General features: G+C 50.5%; 6 protein-coding genes across 6 annotated transcripts; 1 reads left to right on the top strand and 5 right to left on the bottom strand.

Annotated features, from left to right (window-relative positions):
- Window positions 1-307: 307 nt before the first annotated feature.
- Window positions 308-2,216, bottom strand: CGCS363_v010602 (uncharacterized protein; the record flags this gene model as incomplete). The annotated part of the gene is made up of 4 exons (XM_036642451.1): window positions 308-1,032; window positions 1,096-1,352; window positions 1,409-1,892; window positions 1,952-2,216. The coding sequence occupies 4 exons, from the start codon at window positions 2,214-2,216 to the stop codon at window positions 308-310; spliced, it is 1,731 nt and encodes a 576-aa protein (XP_036491602.1).
- Window positions 2,217-5,973: 3,757 nt separating this feature from the next.
- Window positions 5,974-9,110, top strand: Mutanase-6 (Mutanase; the record flags this gene model as incomplete). Its single annotated transcript, XM_036642450.1, has 8 exons — window positions 5,974-5,976; window positions 6,028-6,086; window positions 6,143-6,314; window positions 6,367-6,448; window positions 6,506-6,632; window positions 6,689-8,030; window positions 8,090-9,051; window positions 9,104-9,110. 8 exons carry the CDS (start codon window positions 5,974-5,976, stop codon window positions 9,108-9,110), a joined length of 2,754 nt encoding a protein of 917 aa, XP_036492173.1.
- A 3,028-nt stretch (window positions 9,111-12,138) lies between these two features.
- On the bottom strand, window positions 12,139-13,071 carry tcpN-0 (N-methyltransferase tcpN; the record flags this gene model as incomplete). The annotated part of the gene is made up of 2 exons (XM_036642449.1): window positions 12,139-12,427; window positions 12,476-13,071. 2 exons carry the CDS (start codon window positions 13,069-13,071, stop codon window positions 12,139-12,141), a joined length of 885 nt encoding a protein of 294 aa, XP_036492175.1.
- A 756-nt stretch (window positions 13,072-13,827) lies between these two features.
- Window positions 13,828-16,995, bottom strand: CGCS363_v010599 (uncharacterized protein; the record flags this gene model as incomplete). The annotated part of the gene is made up of 3 exons (XM_036642448.1): window positions 13,828-14,776; window positions 14,842-16,612; window positions 16,692-16,995. 3 exons carry the CDS (start codon window positions 16,993-16,995, stop codon window positions 13,828-13,830), a joined length of 3,024 nt encoding a protein of 1,007 aa, XP_036491990.1.
- Window positions 16,996-19,602: 2,607 nt separating this feature from the next.
- Window positions 19,603-21,267, bottom strand: PAO (Polyamine oxidase; the record flags this gene model as incomplete). The annotated part of the gene is made up of 2 exons (XM_036642447.1): window positions 19,603-20,920; window positions 20,972-21,267. The coding sequence occupies 2 exons, from the start codon at window positions 21,265-21,267 to the stop codon at window positions 19,603-19,605; spliced, it is 1,614 nt and encodes a 537-aa protein (XP_036491991.1).
- Window positions 21,268-22,150: 883 nt separating this feature from the next.
- Window positions 22,151-26,433, bottom strand: CGCS363_v010597 (6-hydroxynicotinate 3-monooxygenase; the record flags this gene model as incomplete). Its single annotated transcript, XM_036642446.1, has 9 exons — window positions 22,151-22,296; window positions 22,355-22,576; window positions 22,634-22,743; window positions 22,807-22,885; window positions 22,946-23,004; window positions 23,065-23,255; window positions 23,309-23,587; window positions 23,644-23,774; window positions 26,091-26,433. The coding sequence occupies 9 exons, from the start codon at window positions 26,431-26,433 to the stop codon at window positions 22,151-22,153; spliced, it is 1,560 nt and encodes a 519-aa protein (XP_036491985.1).
- Window positions 26,434-27,192: the final 759 nt, after the last annotated feature.

Genomic DNA, 27,192 nt, shown 5'->3' with positions numbered 1-27,192 from the left:
CGCTTTTGCGATGGGTTCTACGTAACCTCTATACAAGATGAGTAGAATGAATTAAATAGTGAAGATAAAAAGAAAAATACAAATAACGAGCACGATGAAACCAACGAGGGTGTTCTGAACGAAGAGAGCCACCGCAGCACTAGAGAGAAGAACAACAACAGAAACAAGGATACAGTCACTGTGGCAAAATCTTGTAGACGAAGATATGCTTAGAGTTGTGTTCGGGAATATGCTACACATATCACATAGCTGACGGTAAATGACCTTTACCTATGTCTCAATCGTCCATCTTCTTTATCTTTCTGTACTACTCTTCACAGGGACCCCTGCAGTACTCAGCGCCGGGGGGCGGAGGGCATCTCGCGCCATCGGGCACGATCCCACTAGCTCCGCCAGAGACACCCTCCCCGTTAAAGTAACACTTGCCGATGTCATTCTCGCATGGGTTACCGGGTCCAGGACAGCAGTATCCGTAAGCATTTATGTCGAAGTTATAACACGCCACGGGCGCGACGGTCGGTTCCGCGGAGGTGGTGGTCGGCGGCGCAGGTGCAACAGTGGTGATGACCTCGACCAGCGAGGTGGGAGACGGCTCCACAGTCTCCAAGATGGACGTCATGGACACGACGGGGGCGCCCTCCCAGTCGACCACGGGAACCGCTTCCATAAGACCCAGGAAGGCCGTCTGGTTCATGCCGGACCAGTCCTCGCAGACTTTCTCGACCGCGGGGCCGTACGACTTTTGTGCCGGGGGCGCGCAGCTGGAGCTTGTGGCAGGCGCCGAGCTGGTGGTGCTCGGCTGTCTGGGCGTAGTTGACGGAGCGTCGCCGGAGGGTTTGGGGTCCTTGGACGGGTCGCTGACGGTCTGGCCTTCGGGAACGGGGACGATTACACCGCCGAAGTTGGCGAGACCGCCCCCTGGACCGCCGAACGCGACTGCACCGGCAGGGATGATGACAGCGACGGCGCCGGAGACTTCGATGACTTCGGCGCTGGAAGAGGGTCTGGCGGAGGAGATTCTCGAAGCGGGAGCTGTTTTGCGCAAGTTCGATTAGGAACTATCCATGAGGCTCAGTTGACGGAGATGGAACTTACGCTGCGAAGCCGAGCTGGTGAGCACTGGCGGAATGGGAGTGCGCGTGGCTGAAGATGATGACGATGGTGGTCTGGACGACATGGTCGAGTTGGAGAAGCTTATTTGCCGTCTCACCTTAGCCAACGTAGACGGGCGGGCAGGCGCTTGGCAAGCATTGGGTTGCTCATTCGTGATGGGGAAAGCCGTGACGTCGAGGGCGAAGATGGCGTAGTTCTGCGCGTTTTTGGCCTTCTCAGCCGCAGATAAACGGGAGCAACTAGTATGTCACGTTAGTCCCGACTCCAATTGTTCAAGTCATGTGTCTCGACCCACCAGTTGGCAGAGTAGCAATCTTCGGACCTATCGTCGACGATGCCAAAGAACGGGTTATTCAGATCATCAGCTCTTTCGCCATCTCCCGTGGCGATGAGCATGTGCTGGACCTCGTGTACCAGGGCGAAGCCACGCGACATATCTCCAACAGAACCCTCGGCCCTCCAGTTCTCAATCATCTTCTTGTTCGACGCACGCGTAGTATCAAAGAAGGTTTCACAGAGAAGCAGCATGGTGGTACCAAACACGGCTGGTTGGCTCTCCGTCGCGCTGTTCACGCCCGCTACCATGGCGCCATCTGCGCAAGGGCCCGTGGCGCCGGAGCAGCCAAAGACGAGACTGTTCTCCGTGACAGTGTTAGGAGGGAAGAAGGGCTCTGGCTTGAAGCGGAAGGCGGTCTCCACGCTGGGGGGCTTGAGGGAGTCAATGACAACTTGGTAGTGTCTGTCTCGAAGGGTAGCAACCGAGGGGCCATCGCCGGCGTCTGATGGTGAGAGTATGTCAGTGTTTATGAATGATGAAGAGAGATAGGATTGGGCATACCGGACCCAAACCAGTTGTAATAGGCCGGTGAGCTCAGAACATTGGGGTTCTTGAGCGCAGTGAGAGCTTCGTTTGCGAACTCGTGGGCGTCGACGACGGCCTGGTCGATAGTGAGGATTTGTTCAGGGGTGCATGACCACGTCCCCTTGATGATGACGGCTTCGGCATCGAAGCGGGCCCGCTTAACAATGGGTTCCTCCCCGGCTACGATTGGCGAGACGGCCAACAGGGTGCCTGCCAGGAACGAACGAAAATTGAAAGACATGATGTAAGGACTGTATAAAGGAATGTGAGGCCTGACTTCATCTTCATTACCGCATCGGTCTGGTGGCTATTAGGGATCTTTATATCGACCCAGCTTTATGATTGTTTCGAGCTTTGGCATTTCCGAGACAACTCTATTATATAACGAGTTCGTACCAAACGTCTTGCATAATTTACTTCAGACCCATCAGTCAACTGGCGAAGGTGTCAAAAGTCATGACCCTGGTGGTCGAACTGCGTTGTGCTGCGAGCATGGACTAGTAATAGCAGCAGTCAGCGGGGCCATGCGAAAATCAGGGTCAACGTCATGACAGATGTCGGCCAGCTAGTCAGCCTTGTGACTGGTGCCAAGTGGAACTCGTACGTGACTTTTGCTCAAGGTTCAGGTCGTCGGCTTGATGAGAAATTGCGAGAGAGACGATGGTTCCAAGTATGGTGGCGTTTTCCAGGTATTTTCTCCTTCAAAGGCAGAAATTCTGGCATCGTACAACCAAACGAGTCAGCAGACGTTCTTGGTGTCTGTGATGAGTCCCCAAGCCAAGAGCGATGAGGTCCATTCTTTGCAATCGTTCCTCATGTGTAGCGCCAAGGTCAGCGGTTGGATCTCATGGAATATCAGTTCTCAAGCGGAATGGCATGAGTTCAGGATGCAATGAACAGAAGAAAATCGTGTAAGTACAACTGAAAGACATCCCGCAAAAAGAACATTCAGAAATGCACGAAAGCTCGCCGCTAACAGCTGCCAATTCTGCCGAGCTCTTCAGCTGTGGAGCACACTAAGGGAGGCCGAGGCTTGCGACAGCTAAGAGTGAAGCGAGACCCATTGCTGTAGCATCGCGCGCGCTTCGCCCTTCGCTTGACCCAGGCAAACACCAAATTTGGCATGTCAGCGGAGCCTCATCTTACTGTCCGAGAGCGGGAAAGATGGCAGCCGGCGCAGCATCGGACCCTGGCAAACATTAACAAAGCGATAACGAACATGATGCCCGGCAGTCTCGGGCTCAACGTGCTCACCTATGTGATAACATTGGCACGGCTGCTTGTGTTGCTTGCCCCGCATTCTCGACTGAATCTATCTGTTTTCCCAGCTTGGAGGTCGAGATGGCTTGGTTCGACGAGGCGCAATCCCTTGGCTGGGCTCCACACTCTCTGCTTTTAACTTGAAGCTAGACGCAACGAACATTAGCGCGAAACCGTCATCGCCCTATGATTCCACCCAGCTTGGCCAAACTTCGCGTAAGATGGTAAGATGGGGGGCACTTGCGAAGGTAGGAGCCGGCCGCCATGTGCTTGGGCAGAAACCCACATTCTTCGGTTAACTTGGACGAACTGAGGACAGAATAGAATAATTATTAATAGGCAATTAAGGTCCCAATAGCTATATGATTCTGAAAAGTGTCATGTTGCAACTCAAGGACGATTGATTTACAATCTCTGCACAATGCCTCTGCCACAAACGGCTTTTTCAAGCGGTTTCAAGTCTCAGCAAGGGGTCTCGGCACCGCAAATCGACCAGTCGCGGAAGACAATCCGCTTCGTAAGCTTTTCTCAAGATTCAATATCATCGCATGATCATTCAATAACATCCGTTGTCTAATTGCTCGACTTTTCTAATGATGACCGGAACAATTGTCCAGCCGAAAGTGCAACATGCAAGAGGATGTACCTTGGACGATACAACCCACTACGTAGGAAGCTTCGTCTTGGCCAATGAGATGCCCCAGTTCTTTGCCAGATTAGGACAAACTTTGATCGAACATGGACTTTGAATTGTGCCACTGCAACCGTCCGAACAAAATGTGCTGTCCCAGAAACTCTAATGGTAGACCGTTTCTAGGCAGCTTGAATCATGCAAGAAACAAAGATGTGTTAATTCGACGTCGGTTCAGGAGCCTCATTTGCCAGACTCCGGCCCGATTTTCATGCGATACAACTACAACTGAGCAAGTCATTGTTGCCTCATTTGAGAAACAACGCTTTCCATCATGAGCCCTTTTGCGGGCTCATGTTTCCCTCGTCGAAACAGAGAAGATCTCGTTCTGTCCCACGAAAAGCACTAATAATCTTCTGGAGTAGTCCCGAAACGAGCCAAGCACCCATTCAGCAACTTTTGAGTCGCATCTGCAGTCAGCATCTCGATGAAATTCATATGCGTGAAGATAGGCGCAATCGAGATTCTTATGGTCCACCAATTCAGTATCATCTGACGTTCAGCAATTGGATCACAATGGCGAACAGACAATTAGCCGAATGTTTACATCGCGTCGGCCCGAGCCAGCCAAGAAAGTCCCATGGGGACTGGATGTAGGTCCTCGGGATTGTTTACTGGAACGTGAGAGGGGCAGGCTCAATACTTATGATGCACAAAGAATTCCTTGCAGTACCAGCAAAGTTTTGTTTTTTGTCGTCTCCTGCTGTTTGTGCCTCTTCCACGGAGCTCACTTCCGTCAAAACAACGCTACTTGGTACAAACCTAGAACACTCGGGATCGGCCGAAGGCCGTGCTGTATGTGACCCAGATCCGATCAGTTGACAACCTCATGTTCTCCATAGCTTGTTCATTTAATTAGACTCGAGTCTCCACTTGGGTCCAGACATTGGCCAGGAGCCCACACGCCTCCAACGGAGGTCACCTCCGTAGGATTCGACACATGTGAATCGGGCCGCGTCCAGGCAGAATGGCAATAACGCGCGGATCTATGGTTGAATTAAGCTTGGCGAAGCAGGCTGCAGCGGGAAAGAAGACCACAGGCGGGATGTTCCTGGCGCAGGTACTGATTGCCGAACCAACGGCTAATAAGGAGCATTCACAGCGATCAACCCTCTTTTCGTTATTCCACTCAGATTGAATTAGCGAGATGCAGAAAAATGTTGAAGCCACAACGATGATTGAAATTCTAGCAAATCATTACATAGGTAACCGCGCAAAAGATTATGCCAAGTTAGGGAGGTAATGAATATTCTCGACAGTCAGAGAACATCTGCCCCAGCGCAATCAACTTCAAGCAGATAAGCTACATTCGATTTGAGTTTAGGCTATCCCGTATCGCGCACCGACGGGATCTCTCACGGGGATCACAATCCTATTACTTCCAATTTATTCAGCTTGCCGTTAAGGATTTTAATTCCTTGTCACGAAAGGCTCACTCTCAGAGGAGCCTGGAGGATCGAATACCATGTTTAATCGTTTTTCAAAGCTCCTACGGGCATAGACTAGTACATAGGAGGAAGCTTGAAATGCTCTGCAATTTCTGAGGTGGGCTGGTGCCGAGTTCAAGGGAGACTCTAGACATCACGAACGGGTATCTTGACCTACCTAGAGAGCCATTGCTGCTTTTAGTGTGCCCCCTCAAGACACGGGATCCAGGACTTACTCGGTCAAGCTGAGCCTGCCTCAATTACACTGACCCTGACTTTCCCCATCCGTTCCTGCAGAAGGGTTTCAATTGAGGCAAACCGACTCACACTCCATCCGGGCCATGGTCCGATAAACCGGCATTGGAATCCTTTAGTTGAGAACAGAGGCTGCGACATCGTTTGAGATTCACACTCGAAAGAGATAAAAGGGATGGACACGGTCATTTCCTAAATAGCGACCAGATTACTGGCCACGATACCACTGTTTCTTTTACTCAACCTGGGCTACGGCAAAAAGTAGAGTCGTGATGCGCTTCTTGCGAGCTTTTACCGCTTTGGCGGGAGCTCTCTCCCTTTCTGGGGTTTCACTAGCGCAGCAGAGAGCTTCCTTCGCCCACTACATGGTCAGAACCGGTATCAATACCAGCGAAGTTTTGCCACTGACTGTTGTGTAGCTCGGAACAATCACAGCAGAGCATGCCAGAAAGGACATAGAGTCCGCAAAAGCAACAGGGTAATCTTTTGAGTCTTTCATGCCTGGTGTCGTCAAAAGCTCACAGAAGACAACAGATTTGATGGATTTGCACTGAACATTGGCGACCCAACGGCCTCTTTCATCGACACATCCCTCGGATATCTCTACGACGCAGCAGACTCAATCGGTGGCTTTGGCCTGTACGTTTCCATGGACGTCTGGGCATCTGGCGACGCTTGCTGGCATGGGCGTGACTCGTGCAATGGGGTGAGTCGAGTTTTATCGTATGAACCAGCACGTTTTCTAACCACACATACAGCCCCTGGACTACCACTGGATCTTCCAGAAGTACAAGGGTCGTGCATCCTACTATCAGTGGAATGACCTTCCCGTCATCAGTAGTAAGTGTCAAGTATTCCTTCAAGACGCTTGCCATGATACTTACAGTTTATGAAAAGCGTTCTCCGCTGCAGACTTCGACAATGTCAAGTGGAACAAGTGGAAAAAGACTTTGGCGAACGAGATGTTTTTCATCCCCGACTTCGATAAGACCACGGGCTACTACGAATCTCATCCTGGGTGGTGGTACGTATTCCGTCATGACTACATCACACGAGCATAAGCTGACCTGCGGACGATAGGGAATACTGGGGAGATCTTGTGGACGGGCTTTTCAGCTGGGAGTCCGCATGGCCCGAGAGAGACGGTTATGGCAGCAGGAGCCCTGGGGACGTCTCTCTGGACCTCAGCATTGCCCAAGGCGCCCACAACCACAGCAAGCTCTATATGGTTCCTTTGAGCTTTCTGCAGTACAAGAACTCTTACAACGTCTCGGTGTACCGCGCCGGTCTTCATGCTCTTCCGATGCGTATGAAAGGAATCCTCGACCAGATGGACCAGGCCGACTTTGTCCAGTATTTGACGTGGAACGACGGGCCCGAAAGCCATTACATTGCGGAACTATGGTCGGAACAAAATAGCGACGCCCAACCATGGCTGTACATGAACCAGAAAATGTTCGATCACACGGCGCTGCAACCTCTCATCGCTTCTTTCAACCACGCCTTCAAGAGCCGCACCGATTCAACCAGTATGACTCCGCAAAATGGAGCTGTTGCCGTTGGCGCGATGTGGCATCGGCCAATGACCGATGACGCAGTTTGCAATCCTGTGGTGAAAACCATATACACTTCACGCCCTTCAGGCTCTGAAGACTACTACAGTCGCAACATGGCGTACTGGAGTGTCGTTCTCAAGCCGGGACTTCCCAGCGGCTACAAGATCTCCATCCAGGCAGGCGAGGAGGAGCACACACAGGTTCTTACGTCTGGACTCAACTACGGCAATGGTGCCGGCAATATTCAAGCCGGGATTCAGACGATGAAGCTTCTTGACCCTGCGGGGAAGACGATCATGTCGGCTAGGTCCAAACGATGCGTTTCGTCAGGATGTCCGCAAGGCATTTACAACTTGAACTACCTTGTCACTGCTTTCGAAGATGGAGCTAGCGATTCAACTTGCCAGCCGATCGGAACCGAGGTGATGCCCATGAACGCTGTCAAGGAGCTCGAGATACCCAGCTGTGGCAGTGACAAGAATCATTGGCTTTGCCAAATTTGTAACGCCTCCGACATATCGATTTTCGAAAAAGCATCCGTCAAGTGGGAAGCTGGGAAAACCGACATCGCGCTACAAGATTTTCAGACATGGTGGAAGAAGAAGAAGACTGCCATCCAAGCATCCTACGAGAACGGCACTTGGTCGCAAGGAGCGGCAGGGTATTTCCGCTTCGATGAGCAGTTTGTTTGCGACAACAGGGATTTTCTTGGATGCATCGCCGACGTGGGGTGTAAGATAAACGACCCGTGGACTATCGCAGGCTCAAACATCTTGACATCCATGAGCCGGATCAACAATGTCTTCAATGCTTGGCTGACCGCGATTGACTCTGCCACGAGTCAAGCGACTACTATGAAGAACACCGTAAGCTTCTCTTTTCAGTACATGAAGCCATTTGTAATTATTTACTGACTCGAGGCTAGTTTCTGGAAAAGTTTGTGTACGACCCCACCAAGGACATCACCACACAAATGAACACTTGGATCTTGACCCAAGTTTTCGATGCTGTTGGAGGTGGAATTTTCAACCGACTTTCCAACATCATCGGTGAGAGCACCGTTGCTGAAGAAGCTTGGAACTCTATGTACAGCCTTGCCCAAGAGCAAATGACGAAAGCTCTGGAAAAGGCCGAAAAGGACAAGATGACGACAATCACCGATATCGAGAGCATGATCGTTAATATCCACGACATTCAAACATCTGCAGTTGAAGCAATCAGGTCCGCCTACTTCAACGAGAATGACATCTCCTTTTTCGCCTCACAGGTCAAAAGCGGGATGTGGATTAAGAGCTCCATCCTCGACACTTTGGACCTTTCGAAGGCGATGAAGCAAATATTCTTCGGCAACCTCATTCAGAAGGCCTGGTATTCCAACCCCACAAGTGAACCGGTCATCATTATGGTCGAGGATGATGCTTCCGACGTCAACCCCTTCGCCTGGAAGGGTGGAGCATCCGGCCAGCCTGAGACGCTTGACAAGGACGATGTCAACGCTGCTCGTTTTGTCAAAGATGGCAAGACATTCTTCCTTGTCGGGGCTACCAACTGCCAGCAATGGAAGACTGCTGATGGAACGAATGAGTACACGTGTGACCAGGACGCGTTTCAGGGGCTGCAAGGCATTTCACAGCTCAAGAGCGATGCTTCGGAGTGGGGAGGCCTCACCAAGGACAGCATTGTGACCAGTGTGTGGGCAGGCTACAAGTTGAATGGCAACGCCAACGGTTACAACATCAGTGCGAATACGGACAACTCACAGAGGGACTCGAATGGAAACAAGCAGCTGACCATGTACCCGAGCGGAGCAGAGACTCCTGGCGTGTTCTCGATTCCAATCTGTGACTACAAGACTGCTTACCGCAACTTTGCAGCCGTTGGAGGATGGTACCATTCATCTTACAACCGATGCGAGACATATCCCTGCTGCAGTTGTGAGGAACTAGGAATAAGGTGCAGTGATTGATGGGGGGCAAGATAGTTCTGGTAGCTTCGCTTCTTTACTAGTATTTATTTGACTGCAATGTGCAATGTAAATAAAATCATGTCTGCCCAAGGAAAGGAAGTGTGTGAAATGATACCAGTTTGAGAGAAGTATAGCTTACAAGTCGTGTGCGCAGACGAGGCTACTCGTCACGAATCTATCCAGGCATTATCATGGAACACTAACAGCTGCTGAGGTCCCGCAAATCGTGCCTTATCGGATGACGCGAATATTTCCACTTACTTATGCCGCACCAAATAATATGATAAATGCCCATACAAGCCATCATGCAGATCAAAGATATGGCTGTCACCTGGAAGAACAGCAACCACCATCCACCAAAATACAGAAAGCCAATTATCGGAAAATGCCAACCAAAAAGAATTCCATCGGGCGAGTGGGCACGGAGGGTGTTGACCAAGACTGGCGCTACATAGAAGAGGAAGGATATCAAACCGAACACTGCAGAAAAGAGAAGCCCCGACTTTCGGCGGTTTTCTGGGGCATCAGAACTCGCAGTCGAAATAGTTGGAAGTAACGCGTCGGCTTGAATATGAAGGAGCGTTGAGACGTAAATTGCAAAAGGGTGAAGGAAGATAACAGTGTCAAAACTATAGAAAAACATGCTCAATGCGTTGGCGTCCACGACAAGAAGTGAGTTGAGAAATATCAGGAGCAATTGGAAAAGAAACTGGAGTCTGACCCGATACCTCCAGTCGAAATTTAGGTTGTGATGATGTATCGTGTAGATGTCCAGAACCGGATTCAATCTTGATCTTTCTATTGTCATGTTTGACCTTGACCCATTGCCTGGGTGATGCAACCTTTCGTCTTCGACAGCTGATTCAACTTGAGGATTATGCACTGTCGAGGGCACTTTTTCAATGATGAAGTATTAGCAAGATATATACTACCGTTATTTGGGAAGACAACATCACCTGTGCGGAAAATCACTAGCAGTATGCTCTCTGTTAAAGAGAGAAGTGGATACACAAGCAGAGCCACAGGAAGAATCTGGCCAAATGTCCATGTGTTCTGGGGCCCATCTGACCACATATGCCCTCGTAGATTGCCAATGCGCCTTGTTACCCATATTACAGAGAAATATGCAAAGAGAAGCTGAAAGTCTCGCGTCAGGCGTTGTCATCATTCTTGTAGACGAGTTCTCACACACCTCTGATAGCATCGACGCGACAAAGTCGCAGTGTAAACCCGCAGAAAATTGCAACGCTTCTAACGATGGTCTTGCACCATGAATCAGATAATGCTGAGACCATCCAGGCTCCATTTGTTGCACGCAACCATCGAAACGAGACATAACGGCAGCAAAGAAGACTGCACATGATTTTTTGATCTTGGAGGCCCGTTGCGATAGGTGGACGCTCAATTTTATAATCCGGACGGCGTACGCTAAGCAGATAACAACGGATGAGGCGACGAAGGTTATAAATTGTTCAAGTGCTCCTGCACCATCAGACTCGTCGTTCACATCGTAGCTGATAGGCAGATATTGTATCACCTGTTTCATTCGCTCAACGGTAATGGCACATATGGCGTAGTGGGTGTGGCGTGCATAGGGAACCTCGTTGTACCAAAATCCAGTTGGAATGTTCGACATAAACAGCATCAGAGTCAACGCTGTTCCGAGGCCGATCCTCCAATATCGTCGCAATACTTGGTTCTGCAGTGCCGAACGGAAAGAGGCCATTGCAGACATGTTGCTCACGTGGCATAGCCACGCCATCAATACCACAATCTCCCAGTGATATTGCGAGAGTGTGGTTGTTAACATGACTATGGCACCTGCTGTAAGTATAACAATTCCCGTGCAGGTCTGCATATCTGATAGTCCCATGATGAACTGGACACAGAGGTAAATAAATGATCACGAGGAAACTTCCTAGATAGATTTTGAAATTGGGGAACATACCGAATGTAGGATGTCACGTATTTCAGCCAGCCGGTTGTCTTGAAAGAGCAGAGGGAACGTCCAGCGTAGGAATGCCTGTATGGGAACGACTACTCCAGCATCGATCTGGTTGACTGATATACCGGATGTGACCTGCGAACTCGAAGGCGTCGATTGGCCGGATGCAAGTAAATAGTCAATAGTGCCGAGAACAATGACCATATACGCGGTGATGACAAATGCGATGACGACCTGCTTCAGGTCAATAAAGACATTTGATAGCATTGGTCTATCGAATTGCTTACCCCAATCCCTGAAATATCGGCGTAGACTGCATCCGGTCGGTGGGTTTCCGGTGCAGAACAGTTATACTTCTCATATGTACCAACCATCGTGATCGTGCGGGGCGATCGTTTATTGGCCACAGCAGACCGGCTATCACGGTTTAGGGTCGAGAACGCCAGACGCTCAAGAAAGGGGGAATCACTGGCGTTGGTGATTTGGTTCGGGTTGGGTTGCGTACGGAATTGAATGGCGAATATGATTATAAAATAATTCGAACAAGGCTGCTTCTTTTAGGCAGCAGCCGGTGTTCAGTCGCTTTGCGGCGCAGAGAGGACGTCATCGGTGATCTTATGAAGCACCGTTCTGGTTGGCTCGCTGTTCCAAATACCCTGATCATTAGACCCCAGCTCACACTGTACTCCAATTGACTACTACCTCGCCAATCGGAGTCTTCCAACCGTTGGCAGATAGTACCCCGGACCCTGAATATTCCCCTACCTCTCGACATCTAAGCTCAATGAACGCCGATGGATGCAGGGGCAATTTCATGCAGCAGAGACGAGAAACAACAATGATTTAGCAAATACTGAATTTCTTTTGTGAGGGACTGCTTATTTATTACGAGTTAGTTTATTCACTCTCTGCTATTCGTAGCTCGCCCCTTCTAGTGTCCGCTCAGAAGTTGAGATCTTTCAAACGTTATCTAGGTAAAGAAAATTATAGAAAAGAGTTCTCGCATAAAGACAACTTAATGGCTTGCATAGCATAGGTACTGACACCACAAGGAGACGTTCCCTCACGAAGGTCGCTGTGCCAAAACTTGAACATAATCAAACCCCACTCTCGTCCCGTTCTGCAAATCCCGAGCCAGGGTGTCATGCAATCGCTCAACGTCGGCCATTGTTTGAACATTCTCCAAGCCTCCATTGTCAACGACCGCCGTCATCATTGGCCTGACAATTCCCAGAGAAACCATCCGTGCAGCGTCTTGCACACTTTCACTGGCTGCCCAACTAGACCAAATCTTCGTTTCGCAGTCCTGGAAGCCGACCTTCTGGAAGATCTCAGGTAGTCGCGCGGGTCCCCTGCAAGACTGGTCAGAACAGCGTTTTGTCTTCATAGAGGCGACGCACCTTGGGTCTTGTCCATTTTTGATGGACTGCAAGATCTCTATCCTTGTGAACTCCTCAAAAGCCTTGCTGGGCGGAACTGATCGGAAAGACAAGGCAGAGACCTCGTCCCAAACAAGCCATCCACTAGGTTTGAGTAGCTGAAATAAGTTCTTCGTGGCAGTTTCGAAGTCGCTAGCCTTCATTGCAATTAGGAGCAGGCGGACATGGACAAGGTCGAATGTTCCCTGTAGCTCCATAGGAAACTCCTGAAGCACGTCTTGCTGTTTGAATTTGATGTTAGATGATGCAGTGGAGTCAGGAAACTTGACTGCGTCGAAATCGAAGCCGAAAAGCTCTGCGTCGGATTGTAGATGCTGGGCAACAGAGCGCAACCAAACCCCGGTTCCGGTGGCCACGTCCGCTACTCTTGGTGACGAAGTTTGGTTGAGCCAATCGAGTATATGCGTCGGTGCTACCTGACCGGTGAGAGGCAACCATACGTTGAAATGATTGGCATCCAGACGTTGGAGCTCGGTGTCGACATTGCCACGATTCAAAGAGTAGAACGTGTCAGTCCAGGAGGCATCACCAGCTGGAGAAAGAAAGATATTCGCCATGGTTAAGTCGACAGAAAACAATGCGAAGAATGATGCCTGGGAATTTCGGTTGACCTGGAGCGACCATCTTTCTTATGTATGTTATAGCTTCAGCCATCTCACGCTCACCGTAATTATCGAACACACAACAGGTGGCGAGCAATCACCCCCTGATCAGTCGACCAATCCGAAGACGTGAGTGCCGATGAATGTTCAATTGTACCAACGCCAGGAGCAATCCGACCATTGTGTTGGAAGATCATGTGCAGACCAACACATCCAATTGCGGTTCAGCGGTTGAAGGACCCAAGTGCCAAGTCGCTGTTGGTGCTGAACAAGACAGCGATTTTTGACGAAACGAGACCAAACATCTGACAGATCACTATCCAAAACACAAATCCCATTGCAACGGGAATCAACCTGCTCCATTGGGTAAGCTTACCGGCTCTGGGCGGTTGTTCTGTCGAAGAAATGGGAGCGAGAGGGATCTGAGGATAAGCGAGGGTGTGGCTATGACGCCAGAATCTGATGTACTAAACGAGAATCCGGAATCTCGTAAGAGGAGTGCGAAGCAGGAAGTTTGTTTCCTGTGGCTTGGACGATTCAAACTCAATTGAATGCAGGTATTGGGTCAGCATTAGGCATTTCCCAACGGTCGCTCCGCGATCCCATGTGCTCCTGAGTGAGTTATTTCGGGTTCTCCACTTCACAGTCAGATACTGAAGAAATTCGAATAGTATTAAAATTATGAGATATGAAAAAGTCAAGTACATTCAGCTACCCTTGTCTGGTCCTTAGGCCCAACGCCACCGTCTGGCAGGTCGAGACCTGGCCTCCTGTGACTGAGTACATCACATCTGCGCTTTCCAACAAAGTGACACCTGCCACTGGATCCTTGGCTAAAAATACTCTGGAAGCAGTTCCATCTGAGTAATCACAGATGATGGGATAGAAGAGGCCATCATGGGAGTCGACAGCCACGTAGTAGGAATCGTTGGTTCCATCCGGGGCAGTGTACACCGCCCACGTGACCACGGCAGCGCCTGCGGGAGCCACAAACTCGGGCCCGACTCGAAGCCGGGAAACACCAAGTACTGACATCGTGTTGGTGTAGTAGTGCATGAGACGCTCGGCTCCATCATAGATGAGCACGTCCTGTGCAGCAGCCCACAGCTCTGAGCAGACCGCATTCTCTGGGCTGCCGATGCTGACAGGATACATGTTGCCGTTACTGCAGGAGATAATCATTGACGAGTTCGACGAGTCAGTAATGATACCGAATTCGCGGCCAGTGTCATCCATGTAGGGATTTGTGCCGACGGGCTGAGAGGTGTAGTCAAGGTCCGTTGAGCCCGCTACGCTGGTCGTCTCGTCAACGACGTCGCCAGTCGGTTGAAGATCGCTACTTGTCGCATCAGGAGTGGATGGGATGGTCTGAGAGGGGGAGTCTGCGGAGGGAACGACCGAGTCGACAGAGGACTCCGTCGGCTGTACGGGAGCAGGAGCAGTATCAACCGTAGGAGCGGGAGAATCAACCGTGGGCGCAGGTGGGTTAACCGGAGATGGGACTGGGTCTAGTAAAGAGGAGACTGGATCGGTCGGGATGGGAGGGCCTCCTAGGACAGGGGGTGAATCGGTTGCGGTATCAGCGGTAGGTACTGGGAGGTCCTGAGGTGCTCGACGAGAAATCGAAGCCCTTGCCGTTGACGAAGCTGAGGCAACCAGCCTTCGAAGTCACATTTGTGGTCAGTGTTTGCTCGAGTCTGAAAGCAAGTGTGGAGAGAAACTCACGGAAGACAGGTTCGCGCCAAAGGTCTGTCCTTGGTGTCCAATAGAGGAATGGGCTTGCGGCCGGGGATCTCGGCGTATAGTTTGTGTCGCCAGGTAATCTGTCCTGCGATGCCGGGGCATCCATCTGTTGAGGTGAAACCGCCCTCGAGCACCCCAGCGGAGTTTCCGATAGACGCTGCCACTTGAGCAACGCCCTTGATAGATGGTTCGGAGATGACCCCCACGTCCCTCGAAAAGGTGCTGACTTTGATTCCGCACTTGATGCCGATTGGCAGTCCGAGAGTTGAAGAGACCATCAAGCTGCCGTCGGCCTCAAACACTGGCTTGAAGTAAGGCTCCCAGCCTCTGTCGGTGGCTTTGCTGTCGTTGACAAAGTCAAGAACAACGCGAGCATCTTCCAGACCCATTTCGGCACCTGCAAGAAGCCTCCCCTTGGCAGCCGCTTCGAGGGTGACGCTCGTGCCCACTGTAATACGAGGTCCAATAGACACAACTCCAAATGAAAGGCCGGGCAGGCCGAGGCTGAATAGCTCTGCTTTGAAGTTCTGCTTGAGAACAATCCCAGCATCGATGCCGACCTTGAGAACGAACATCACATCTGTACGGATCTCGACCTGGCCTTCGACGATGCCCTCGCCAGGAGTCCATTTGGCTGAACCAGCGACCTTTGCGTTGCCTGTGACACCGCAACCGACGCAGTAGACGTCCATAAACTCTTTGGCGCTCCCTCCGTTACCCCTGACGCTGCTACTGAATCTTCTGAGGAGAACGGCATCACCCCAAGGCGACCTCATCTGCTTGGCTTCCCTCTCTTGAACCCTCTTGGCGTCAGCATTCCCAGATAGTGGATCCGGGAGCTTCCAGACGAACTCTCTGTTGATAGTCCCAGAGAGTGTTGTGGCAAATTGAACAGTCTGATAGGCTTTCTTGGCGATGTTAGCGGCCGCTTTGATGAGTCCCGCCTGCCGCTTGCGATGCTGGTTGTGACGCTTTCTGAAAAAGCCCTCCCCATCTACATCAAAGTCAAAGTCAGGCGGAAGGACTTCATTCGGAAAGTCAGGCGCGTAACCAAGGATATATCGATGATCATCTTGGCTGAGATCCGTGTACCCAAGAGAATCATCCAGATATTCGTCAAAGAACTCTCCTAAGCAAGCCGTGGGAAGGCCGTACTTTGTATCCAGCGGTCCTGCGCAAGATCGCGTGGAAGAAAGATTGGCAGTGGTGATCCCAGATGGATTCGCAACTGGAGGCGCCGCTGCGGAGGCTCCAGGGGTGTTTGATCCAGGTTGTCCTCCGGACCCGGAGCCGGATCCCGGTGATACTGTTGGCTGAGGAGACCAAGTGAAGGCCGACCCAGAACCTGAACCGCTTCCTGAGCCAGTGCGTTGGATCCCTGGCTCTCCTTTCCTTGGTGACCAATGACCCCATGTAGCCGACCCGGATGTGGCGATCTCGTCGGGGTGACGGGATTTGCCATTGGCTCTGACAACGTAGCCAGGAGGACCAAAGTCCAACTCGGACACCACGAAGTAGCATCTCTCACCCTTCGAATGGTCTCCGCAGCCTTTGATGAAAGCTAGCAGGATCAAGCCACCGTCGGTGGCCCAGGTATCCACGGCGTGTCTGTAAGCCTCTTCCGAAGCGAAAACAATTGTAAGAGCCCCGGCTGTGTAGTCCATCGACGCCACATGATCACAGTGGTCGAGGTTCACTGATGGGGCCGAGAACCAATACGTCATGAATGCAAAACCGCCAGGCTTTGATGGGTCTGGGTCTAGTAGTTAGTAACTGAAGTAACGGCTCTGAAAGTCTGCACTCGCCTCCAGCGCCGTAGTACATCTGAGAACCCTCATTGGCCGGGATGGGGATGACGTTCGAAGCCGGTGCGGTATCGCAAGACCAGTGAACATTGGGCGACAAGGTGGCAATCGGCCCATTCTCCGCGAAGGTGGCTGTCTGCTGGCCTGAAAGCCCGAACCGATTCGGTCCAGCATCTCCTGTGGGGCACGGAGGGGTCACTGGGGGCTCAGGTAGGACGCATTTGACGCAGGGGGACGTTGGATACGATGAGTTGGAGTACTCTTTGCCAACAGCGGGGAATCCGAAGGCACCCGCTGCCAGCAAGATAACAAGTGATGGCTTGAGAATCATGCTCGCTAATAATTTTCCGGGCACAATACTCAAGATAAAAAACGATGGGACTGGCCTAACGGCTAATACCGTCGAACTATTCCAAGCGCAACAAAACAAGAACTTCGCAAAGGAGTGTGGTAGACCTAAACATTAGGGTCAAAAAGAGTGACTAGAGTGAGCGAACTGGAGATTGAGCTATCATGGTCTTGCTTGGCAGGCGGCTAGGGTATTGTATTAAGCCATTCTGAAGAGGTCGACGTGAAGTAGGTTTAAGCATCTTTGCCGCGACTAGCCATTCTATCAATAACACCTTGAGCTGGGGCTGATATCATGCCATCTAACAGCCATGGCATTCCAATACAGGCAGGGAGCGCCGTCGATCATCTGGTCTGGTTCAGCCCAATGCCTGCATCAAATGCAGTGCAAGGGAGAATCGGCGATGGCTGTTGCATGTGAACGAGAGCAACCAAGGGTCGCCTAAGACAATTTTGTCTGGATATGAGAATGAGAAGATGTTTCGGACGTTCTCTTGCTTGCCGTAGGTCTTGTAGTCATATAAGCACCGGTTATTCAATGTCTCTGGAGTTGAACGTGGCTTGTGGAGTAAAGAATCTTGGGACGCATTGACCAGTAAAACTGCCCAAACCGATCCATTTCGAAATTGCGAGATGCCAACCACGCGGCTAGCTGAGACATGAGGGTATTGGAGGTAAGCTTGAAGCTGTTTAGGTTTTATCCCCTTTTCTGAAGGGTTCGACCAGACACACACACTGAAGGAATTCTCATAAAGATGAACCAGACAAATGAGGGTAGATGTTCTTGATGCCGGTCGGTCATGGAGGCAGATACTTAGTATTGCTTGGGTTTCCTGCAGAACAGGCTGTATCAGCGTCCTCGAACATTTCGCTCTGACTATACTGTAGGCCACAGTGGCGATTTAAGGTCCAAACGTGTGCATTACCAGAGTTAGGTTCCCAGCGAAGAAATAGTATGTTGACCCACGTATGTCTCAACCCTGGAATCCTTTACCCCTCTCAGTTTGACCCTCTAAAAGTTTCCTTTTTCAAGCGCTCTTTTGCATTGGATTTGGATTTTGGCTATACTGTTTCGATGCCGATGACCAATGGCCTTTGTTAAGGAGGCCGAGGTCCATGCCACGCTCGTGGCGATATCAGTATCGATCGGCTTGGCTGGCTTGGGCCGCCTAAATAGTACCTTCGGAAAGCTTACTTGACCTACGTTGAGCGCTGTCACTTACCATATCTGCTGGAAATCGGCATTATCGCGCATGTTCGTATGAAATCCATCCCCCCGCAGTTGCCCTCTTCCAGTCGCAACAATATAATACCTCAATACTTAGTAGTCAAGGCACCATCTCATCAGCGTTGGCTGGTAATCGGTTTCCCAAATCGCATCGAGGAGACCCGAAAGAGAGTGTCACAAGTATCGTTGTCAGAGCCCCCATGCCTGCATGCCTTTTCTTTCCTGGACGCTACAAGTGAGATGTGGAACCACCCGGCAGTAGCAGGGTCTATTTGCCCACGAGGTCATAAGCTTCAACAGTTCTACCAAAGTCTGGTCTTCTTCACTGTGATAATGATGAATGCAAGCCCAGCTCCTTGGATCTGATTTAGATTTAACTTCAATCGGCATGGCGCCTGTTCAAGCCTCAACTAACAAGATCCATCCTGCTGGAAATGTTTCTGTTGGGACTCCTGAGACCCCGTGAACTTGGATGAAGTATTGTGACCATCTATTTGATGGAGACTTCGTCACATACGGAAATGACATGCAGCACATTCCATTCATGTTGTTCGGCTGGAATGATTCGGAGTCCACATACCTTGTCAGCTGTTACCAGACTCATTCCTCCTCGCCGACCTCGCGCGACCGTACTCCATTCTTGTATGTTCTGTTCAGCATCTGTATGTAGCCTCTCCTGAGATTTCTTGCCTTTGAATTGTGTTTTAATTTATGATGGGGGGAAGAAGGTTCACAGAGAGGATACTGTTAAAGTTATTTGTTTCTGAACAATTACCGCCAGGTAAATTGTACTATCGGAGGTGGATATGATGAAGAGAACAGGCCCATTCACCCTCGATGACCCCCAACGGCTTCGCATTGATGAAATATAGGGCTAACTTCTTCGATGGGATTCTACTGTTCAGAGGTCGATGCTAGTCTTGTTTCTGACCTTCCACGGATCTAGAAATGAACTGGGCTTAAACAATGTGCCCAGTGGAGGGGGGCGAACACATGTCGTCGTATTATCTACTACTGTATGAGGAAGTCTGTTGGTGGCTCACTGTAGTTTACTCTGGCCATGGGGGTCAAGTATGCTGGGGGAGCTGGAAGCGCGCTACTGCCATATTCGCAGAAGTTTCACATCCTTCATGCTACCAGCTTCTTGTCCTGATTCAATTCAATCACTGGTGGAACTTTGTTTGACGCTCTCGTGCAAACAAGCTGCATTCCCCTATCCACTAGCTCATGGTATGAAGAAGGCGAGGTATCGACGAGAACCACGGCTCACTGAATCCGAGTGTTTTGGGTAAAAGAGCACGAATATGTAGGAGGACCTTCGTCGCCAACGTCCTGAAGTTTTGTATCTTTCGCGACAATCTCTCAACTCTTGATGTTTATACCAAGCTCTTTAACGAATGTTTTGGTACTCCACCCATTAATCTTTGAATACTTTTCAGTAGTAGTCGCTCCATTCAGCACCTCGTACGAAACCCCCCTGACACAATCCTCCTTGTTCTTGATGCAGCCTACAACAGCCTCGCCCGCGTTCATTCCCTCGTAATACGCGCCCTGCAGGAATCCAAAGTATTGTGGATGAGTGGCCTCGCCAGCGAACCACAGATTCCCGAGATTGGCACGGATGTTTTGATGCATCTCCAACGTCAGACCCGGCGGCCAATTTGAGTAGGATCCGTACGCCCAAGGCTCGCTAGTCCAATTGTGATGGTAAAAGTCAATAGGGTCAGGAATCTCCTGCTGGAACATGTCCCTCAGAACTTCCATGATCTGGCTCTTGGTCGTCTCAAAGTCTTGAGCCTCCACAACGTAGGATTGCTGATCGACCACGGTGACGAAGAGGATGCCGGAGCCGTCGACAAAGTCTTTGTGGTCTAGGGACTGGAAATAAGGATAGTAACCGCGCTGCACTGGATCGGCGTACAAGAAGAATTGAGTGTTCTTGTCCCAGAATACATCTTCTGGCTTGAACTGCATGAAGATTTTCGTGTAGGTACCCATCGTCATAGATTGGATGGCAGTGCGTTTCCAGCGCGGCAACTCTGGCGAGAAGTTGACCACCTCCTTTTGCAAGACGCCTAGCGAGAACGTGCAGATAGCGTAGTCGGCAGTGATGCAACTGCCGTCGTCGTTGTACACTGTGACGGATTCTGAAGAGTAGGTGATGTTCTTCACAATCGTCTTGAGTTTCAATTGGCTACTCTCGTCCAGGAACAATTTGGCTTCCTCCTTGAAAAAGGTGGCAAATCCCCGGTCATCGTGTACAAGGTTGTTTTCATCCGCCCAACGTTGGAAGGATGTGTTGGTGTTGACGACCGAGTACTGCTGAGACGTCTTCTCCGGAGGGTTGGCATATTCGAAATCAATCGAAGACCACTCGATCGCTTGGGCTAGCGGTTCGCTGCCCGGCTTCCAGCCGGCGATAGCGAGGCCGGCACGGGCACTGCGGTCTTGCTGATTCTGAAGAATTATTTCACCGGCGTCGTACTGATACTCTTCAGTGGCGTTATCGTACAGCGATTGAAGCTCTTTGAACCTTGCTGATAACCTGCCAGGGTGCACTTGACCGGTCTCATCAAAGACCGTTAGATTGGAGAAGTCGGAAGGTGTATTGGTTAGGTTGTACTTTTTGACCAAAGTCAGGATTGGATTTTCTTCTGTTGGATTTTCAGTGCCTTGGACCCTGTCCACATCATTAGTTGGATTCTCAAGACCACATAGCGCATCTTCATACCAGTTCGCGCCGAGTTCTACAAAGTAAGGCTCGTCACTATTTGGCTGTCTTCCAAAAGCGCGATTGTACACACGCCCGCCGATTCGGTCGTTGTACTCAACAATTGTGAAGTTCTTGATGCCTGCATCGTCTAACACCTTGGCGGCAGTGATTCCAGCGAGGCCAGCGCCGAGGATCGCCACTTGGACCCTGCTGCATTTTCCCTCAATGTCTGCATGGATCTCTTTTGTCGGTGCACCTTGGGCAGAGGTAGCGAGGAGGAAGAGGAAGCTGAGAGATCTTGTAGGCGTCCACATCTTGAAAATCGATATTGTCCTGTGCGATATCCGGAGTTAGTGTTGAAGAGCAACATAAGGGAGAATCTACACGAGCCACAGATATAAATATGGCAACCTACGAGATAGTTAAATAATCATCACTTCTTGGTCGTTTTCTGCTCTCGGAAAATATGCCAAGAAGCATGTCTTGGTGACTCTCAGGTCACTTCGAGACTAGTGGGTGTCTCCCTCCAAAAGGAGCGTTGCCAATTTTGACGCGCCGAGCCGTTGTTTCCGTTGCCGCCTTGACAATGGATGATGAGAGAAACAACCATTCTAACAAATCTCTTTACATCGGCATCCCAGGGCAGATGCGGCTGGCGTACAGCATGGAAGTGCGACACCCAAATTCATCAGGTCGCGTCTCAGCAAATGATAGGTGAGTTTCTCTACCACAGCCAAGCCGCCATGTTTCGGAAATGACGTTGTTTTCAGCAACGAGCGAACGTGTGTTCAAGATGGGACCAAAATAAACATATCGTCCACACAAACTAACGCCACAATATTGGAGAAGACACTAGGAATGCCCCGCGTAACAGGGACTGTTTTCGTCGAGGCTGCTCGATCCGAGACACCGCTCCGGATGGTCGCGTGAGATAAGGAGACCCGTTTAGTAGTCTAAGAAAATACCTGTCTGCTTTTGGCAATGGATCTCTTGTCAGCTGCTCAGGCCATGGATTGTGGAAGTCTCCTCTTCGACACATCCTCGTTCTTACTTCGAAGCAACGTGCAAGCGGGACTTAATATCCCGCCATGGAAGTGAGTTCCTAGCCTTGCCTACTTCAATAATTTCAAGTCTCGAATGCGTAGATTAAGTGCCCAATATAGCGAACAGCTGCGATGGATGGGTTGCTCATGGGATTCAAAGAAGAGCCATGGTGGCATTCTCTGCCTTCTGTGCATCCCAAGCCGGTGACAACTTTCCCTCATCTTCCTTTTGCAACATCCTAAACGCCTCCTGTATGACGTTGTGGTCGCAACTGCATCTCTCCAAGTCCACATCATTTTCTGCAATCATGAGTTAGTGTTGATAATTCTGAAACTTTTGAGAAAGTTGGTTCCGTACGTGGGATGTCTTCGCCAAAGTAGTGGACGTATTCTGCCGGGATCTTCCTCGGGTCCCATTTGTGTTGAGATGACATGAGCTGCACAGTAGCGGCTCGTTTGACTCGTAGGTCATTGAACATTTCCAATCGCGTCGGGATATCTTCCAAGGTTGTCAACCTCGACAGAAACACACCGAGAGCGGCGGCGTCCTCAATGGCCATGGATGCCCCTTGCGCACGTACTGCGAAGGTCGCGTGAGCTTAGTCGTCTTCGCAGCATGATTTCAAACCTGACTTACAGGGAGGCATCGGATGAGCTGCATCACCAATGACCGCGAGTCGACCTCGGGCAAATCTGTCAAGAGGCTTTCTCGTTAGTAGCCTCCATTCTCCTATACCACTGGCCTTGCTGCAAAGTTCGTTAGATGGACTGAAGAATCTTCAAAGACTAGCGGCAGAGTTCAGGGCTTACGATGCGAGAGACTGGATGAAAGCAGGATACTTTTTCAGGAAGCCTCCAGGATGAGCATCAGTCTTTGGCCCGTTGTTGACTAACATTTATGAGTCAGTGGCGGAAAGAGCAGAATGCTCAGCATATGAAATTGGCATACCTGCAGCGTCCTCAAGATGCTCTGCTGGATACATGAATGCAATGTTCTGCAGCGCGCCACTGCATTTCAATCAGTCAAATATTCTGTATTCCAGACACAGTGGGCGTTTTTTGACCTACTTTCTGCAGCCATACGTCACAAGGCTGCCGTCGTCAACTCTGAGGACTCTGATAGAGTTGTATCCGCCCTTGAAAAAGGCGTTGGTATCGGCATCGTTGGCCATCTGTTCCGTAGGCAGCAGCAACCGAGTCATTGTCATGAAGTGCTGAGACGGTATCTCTTCGCCCAACACCGTAGATATAAAGGAGGACTGTACGGGTAAGCTTCAAGTGCTGCAATGGGTCTTGGATACTTTGAACTCACACGGACGCCATCGGCTGCGACCACAAGATCCTTCTTGACTGTCGTCCCATCTGGGAAATGAATAGTTCCATCCAGATCGACACTTGAAACGGGTGTAGCGAGATGAAGGCGAGCAAACCCCTTACGTGAAGGAGTTGGCTCAGTTGCAAGCTTCCTGAGCTCATCATGGAGATCGACACGATGGAAGAAGTGCCAAGCAAATCCGTACTTGGACTTATAATCTAAGAGAGAAAGTATCGTCTTGTCTCCCAAGTTTTCGGCGTCATTGTTGTAGACCAGCTTTGAGGGCAGTCAGCGCCACGACGTGTTTGATAATCTAGCTGGAATTCACTTACACTTTCTGCCGGCGTAGCCTTGGCGCGACTGAAATCGAAACCGAAGTAATCAAGGATCCTTGAGGAATTGGGCGGTGCAGAGATAGCTGCTCCGACCTCTTTGCTGAATTGAGACTTCTCGAAAATCTGGCCTTGGGTGAGTAGGTGTTAGGCATTGGTTTCCAGCGGCATTCATGCCTACCTCAACTTCATGTCCTCCCTCTAGCAAGGTAATTGCTGCCATAAGGCCTCCAATGCCAGCACCCACAATTCCCACCCGCATAGTCTTGTGGTTATCTTTGGGTGTTAAGGTCCCTCGAGGGGGTAAACCAGGTTGATTGATGGGGGCCATTCTCGAGTTGGGCGTAGTCCTCGACGATATTCCTTGAAGGCGAAATCTCACTAGTCGAAAGTTGCCAGGAGAACCTTGCTTTTTAAAACCTTCACGACAATTCACTGAAACCTTGGCGTCTCTTTCATATAAAAGGTACGGGCAGCCTCGTTCGGGATGTGGAGAGGCCGGATGTGGAGAGCCGATGAGGATCCATAAGCCGGATACACCACAATGCCGCTGCATCACAGAGGACCACTTCGATTGAGTAACTGAGGGTACAATCAATACAAGCCCCTTCTCGTGGAGCTCAGAAGTTCCCTTTACTTATTGCAAGCTCTTCCACTTTCCTCCTTCATTTCCTCTTAATGATCCTTGTTTTCTGTAGATAGGTTTGACAGTGAGTCGCAAATACCCGCTGTACATGATGGCATATATTTGCCTTCCCAATTCTTTTCAATTACCTCCCTTATGCTTTCTCCGAAGTCCGCTGATTTGATAAACACTGGTACAGAGCGAACGCCGTAAACTGCCAGGCTGATGTTGCCAGCCAAAATATGTTGCTCCTGGCATCCGTCTTCGTCTATAATGCAAGTGGGGAATGTTGAACCGTCAAGGCTGTGGCATGATTGACCATGCCGCCAGAGAAGCAGGACGGCTTGGAACAAGGACGAGGCAAATACTCCGCAAAGCTTCCCTATCGGACAACTTCGCGCCGCTCGAATAACCCGACCCGCTCGCCAAAGCGCATGGCAATACTCAGGACTTCGATTTGGTTTTGGTGAGGGACCTTGGCACATTGGGTCGCTTTCGGCTCGAGAGAAGGCCAGGTGGCGTAGGACGGGAGTATCCCGCTGTGTGAGGGTGTGCATAATCAGGGCCTCAAAGAGAACTTCCATCTCAGCGGGGATTGGAACCTCGGTAAGCTGAAGCTGAGAAGCAAAAGCTTTCGTGGTGTAACATAGCTCGTTGCGTCTTGAGCCTAGTATCATGTGGCTCCAAGTGCTCGACTGCCCTAAGACAAAGCTGAGTTGATGGCACTCCATGCATAGGGCCCAAATCCCAGCCAGAAACGCGAAAATTGCAACATCCGAGTCGATATCTTTGAATCCCGCTGGACTAGACAGCGGCTGAGCCATAAGCTTTGTGAGGCAGATGCTTGAACGCGGCTCTGGCACACGCGCCCCGTGTAAAGCAACGATCTCGTCCTTCCATTGCATTGCCGACGACGCTTTCCATAACCGATTGGGAGCTGGTAATGGCATATCCATATCGACATATGTCGAAATCATCTGTGTTCCATGTGACATGGACACATGGGCGTCCAAAATGTAGGAAGCATAGACCAGTCGTCGCTGGGACTCGCGAACCGACCATTGACGCCACAATCCATCAAGGGTATCTCCATGGGCTTCCGTGATAGTCGACAGGTCCTGACAGTCTGTCTGTCTGGCTCCCTTCATGTGGCCCCCATTCTTGATCAGAACTTCAGCAGCTTTCGAACAAGCTTCCGCTAGTGCAATTTTGCGTCTCACACCGCTAAAGAAAGCAATTTGCTGCTGTAACAAGAAGCCTTGGGCTAAGCTGATGTCGCATACCGCGGCATTATTTCCTTCCCACTACAGTCATAATCATCTTGTTAGCCGTTGAAGATCGGGGATTGTGCCTAGAATTCTCACACTGTCGAAAGCTGACGCTCTCACAACTTCCTGCATTGCATATCCAAATTTTCGGGCCACTATCGATTCTGCTTGAATAGCGCCTATCGCTATCAAAGCTCCCAACAACTCCGGTGCCTGTTTGCAAAGGTCAAGGGTTGGCAAATGCACAAAGTCGTAGATGTGGGTGGCCTCCCAGTAATCTGAGTAGATGTCAAGAAGCGAGCTCAAGGCTTGGCACCCAGGAAAACATCCCAGTACCTCTGCTGACCTGGACTCCGATGTCGTCCTAAGAATCATGCCAACTACTTTGCTGCGTATAGCCGGTGACACACACAGCTTGTTTACCCGGGTTCCGGTCGCTTTTTTCGAGTGAGAGACTCCGAACGCCCCTTCACCCACTGCCAGATTTTGCCGCTCCATCTCGTTATGTTCGTCGCTCTTTGGCTCCCATATATCTGAAAGCGCAACATTCTTACTTTCAGAGACCAGAGAAACTAGACTGTCTTGGCAACTGTCCGAGACATCACCAGTTATCATATTGGCGTCGCCCAACTCGAATTGGGCCTGGATAAAAGAGTAGTCCAGCGTCCCAATGTCCCAGTCCGGTCCAAAGGAGAAGTAGTCTGCGCATGGCGCTGATAGCATGCCTGAGGGGTAATCGGATGCTGTGAATGGATCAGTTGAAATGACCTGGTCACCAGATGAGGATGAATCCGGGTCATTGAATCGCGGGCTGGTCGACAATTCTTCGGTGAGATCTATACCTGGCGTAGATGAAGCCATGAAATCTTGAACGGCTTCACCGTGAACCACATGCATGCTGGCACTCTGCTCAGCCTCTGGTGCAGGCTTTGCAAGTTCGACGTCTGAGGCGGCGTTTTCCCCTCGCTGTCTTCTCTGCAAATCGCAGGGTTCTTCTCTCTCTTGATGAGCTGGCTCATAATCACAAACCAGACCTTTCGCAAGACACCGGTGACATGGCTTCTCCTCTGAGCATTTGGACTTGGTCGATGAGCATGACTTGCATGCTTTTCCAACTCGTTCGGTCCCAGCACGTTGAGAATAGTCGGCAACCAAGCCATCCTCCCCAGGATGTGCAACTTGATGCCTCCTTAGAATGTCCAAGCGCCCGAAGGCCTTCCCGCACAGGTTGCACACATAGGGGCGCTGCTTCGTGTGGGACCTAACATGACGAACGAGATGCTCGGAGCGGTGATATCGACGGGAACACTGGGAGCATTGAAATAGGCCATCTCGATCCGTCCCCCGACCAGATTGTTGTTTAGGCATCTGATATAGATGGTGAAAGCGTATCAACGTTCACAACAAAACATTTAAGAACGAGCTGTAGGTTGAAAGTCAATTTCTGAGGAGCTAGTTTGAGCCAGCGGTGATGGAAAGATTCGAAAGTCAAGAGGAGGGCTCCCCCTGCCTATCGAGTTTCCCAGCCCATACCCACAGGTGTGGGTTCGCGCCTGGACGCCGCTCAGCTACGAACGACTTCCAGGCGGAAACCTCAGTTTTCAGTCTCATGCAAGGTTCTTGATTCGATCATCACCGGATGATCAACAACGCTAG

This window comes from Colletotrichum siamense, assembly GCF_013390195.1.
Source record: "Colletotrichum siamense strain Cg363 chromosome Unknown KSG_Cg363_contig07, whole genome shotgun sequence".
NCBI lineage: Eukaryota > Fungi > Ascomycota > Sordariomycetes > Glomerellales > Glomerellaceae > Colletotrichum > Colletotrichum siamense.
Note: the sequence above shows the minus strand (reverse complement) of the source record. Positions and strands in the feature narration are given on the sequence as shown.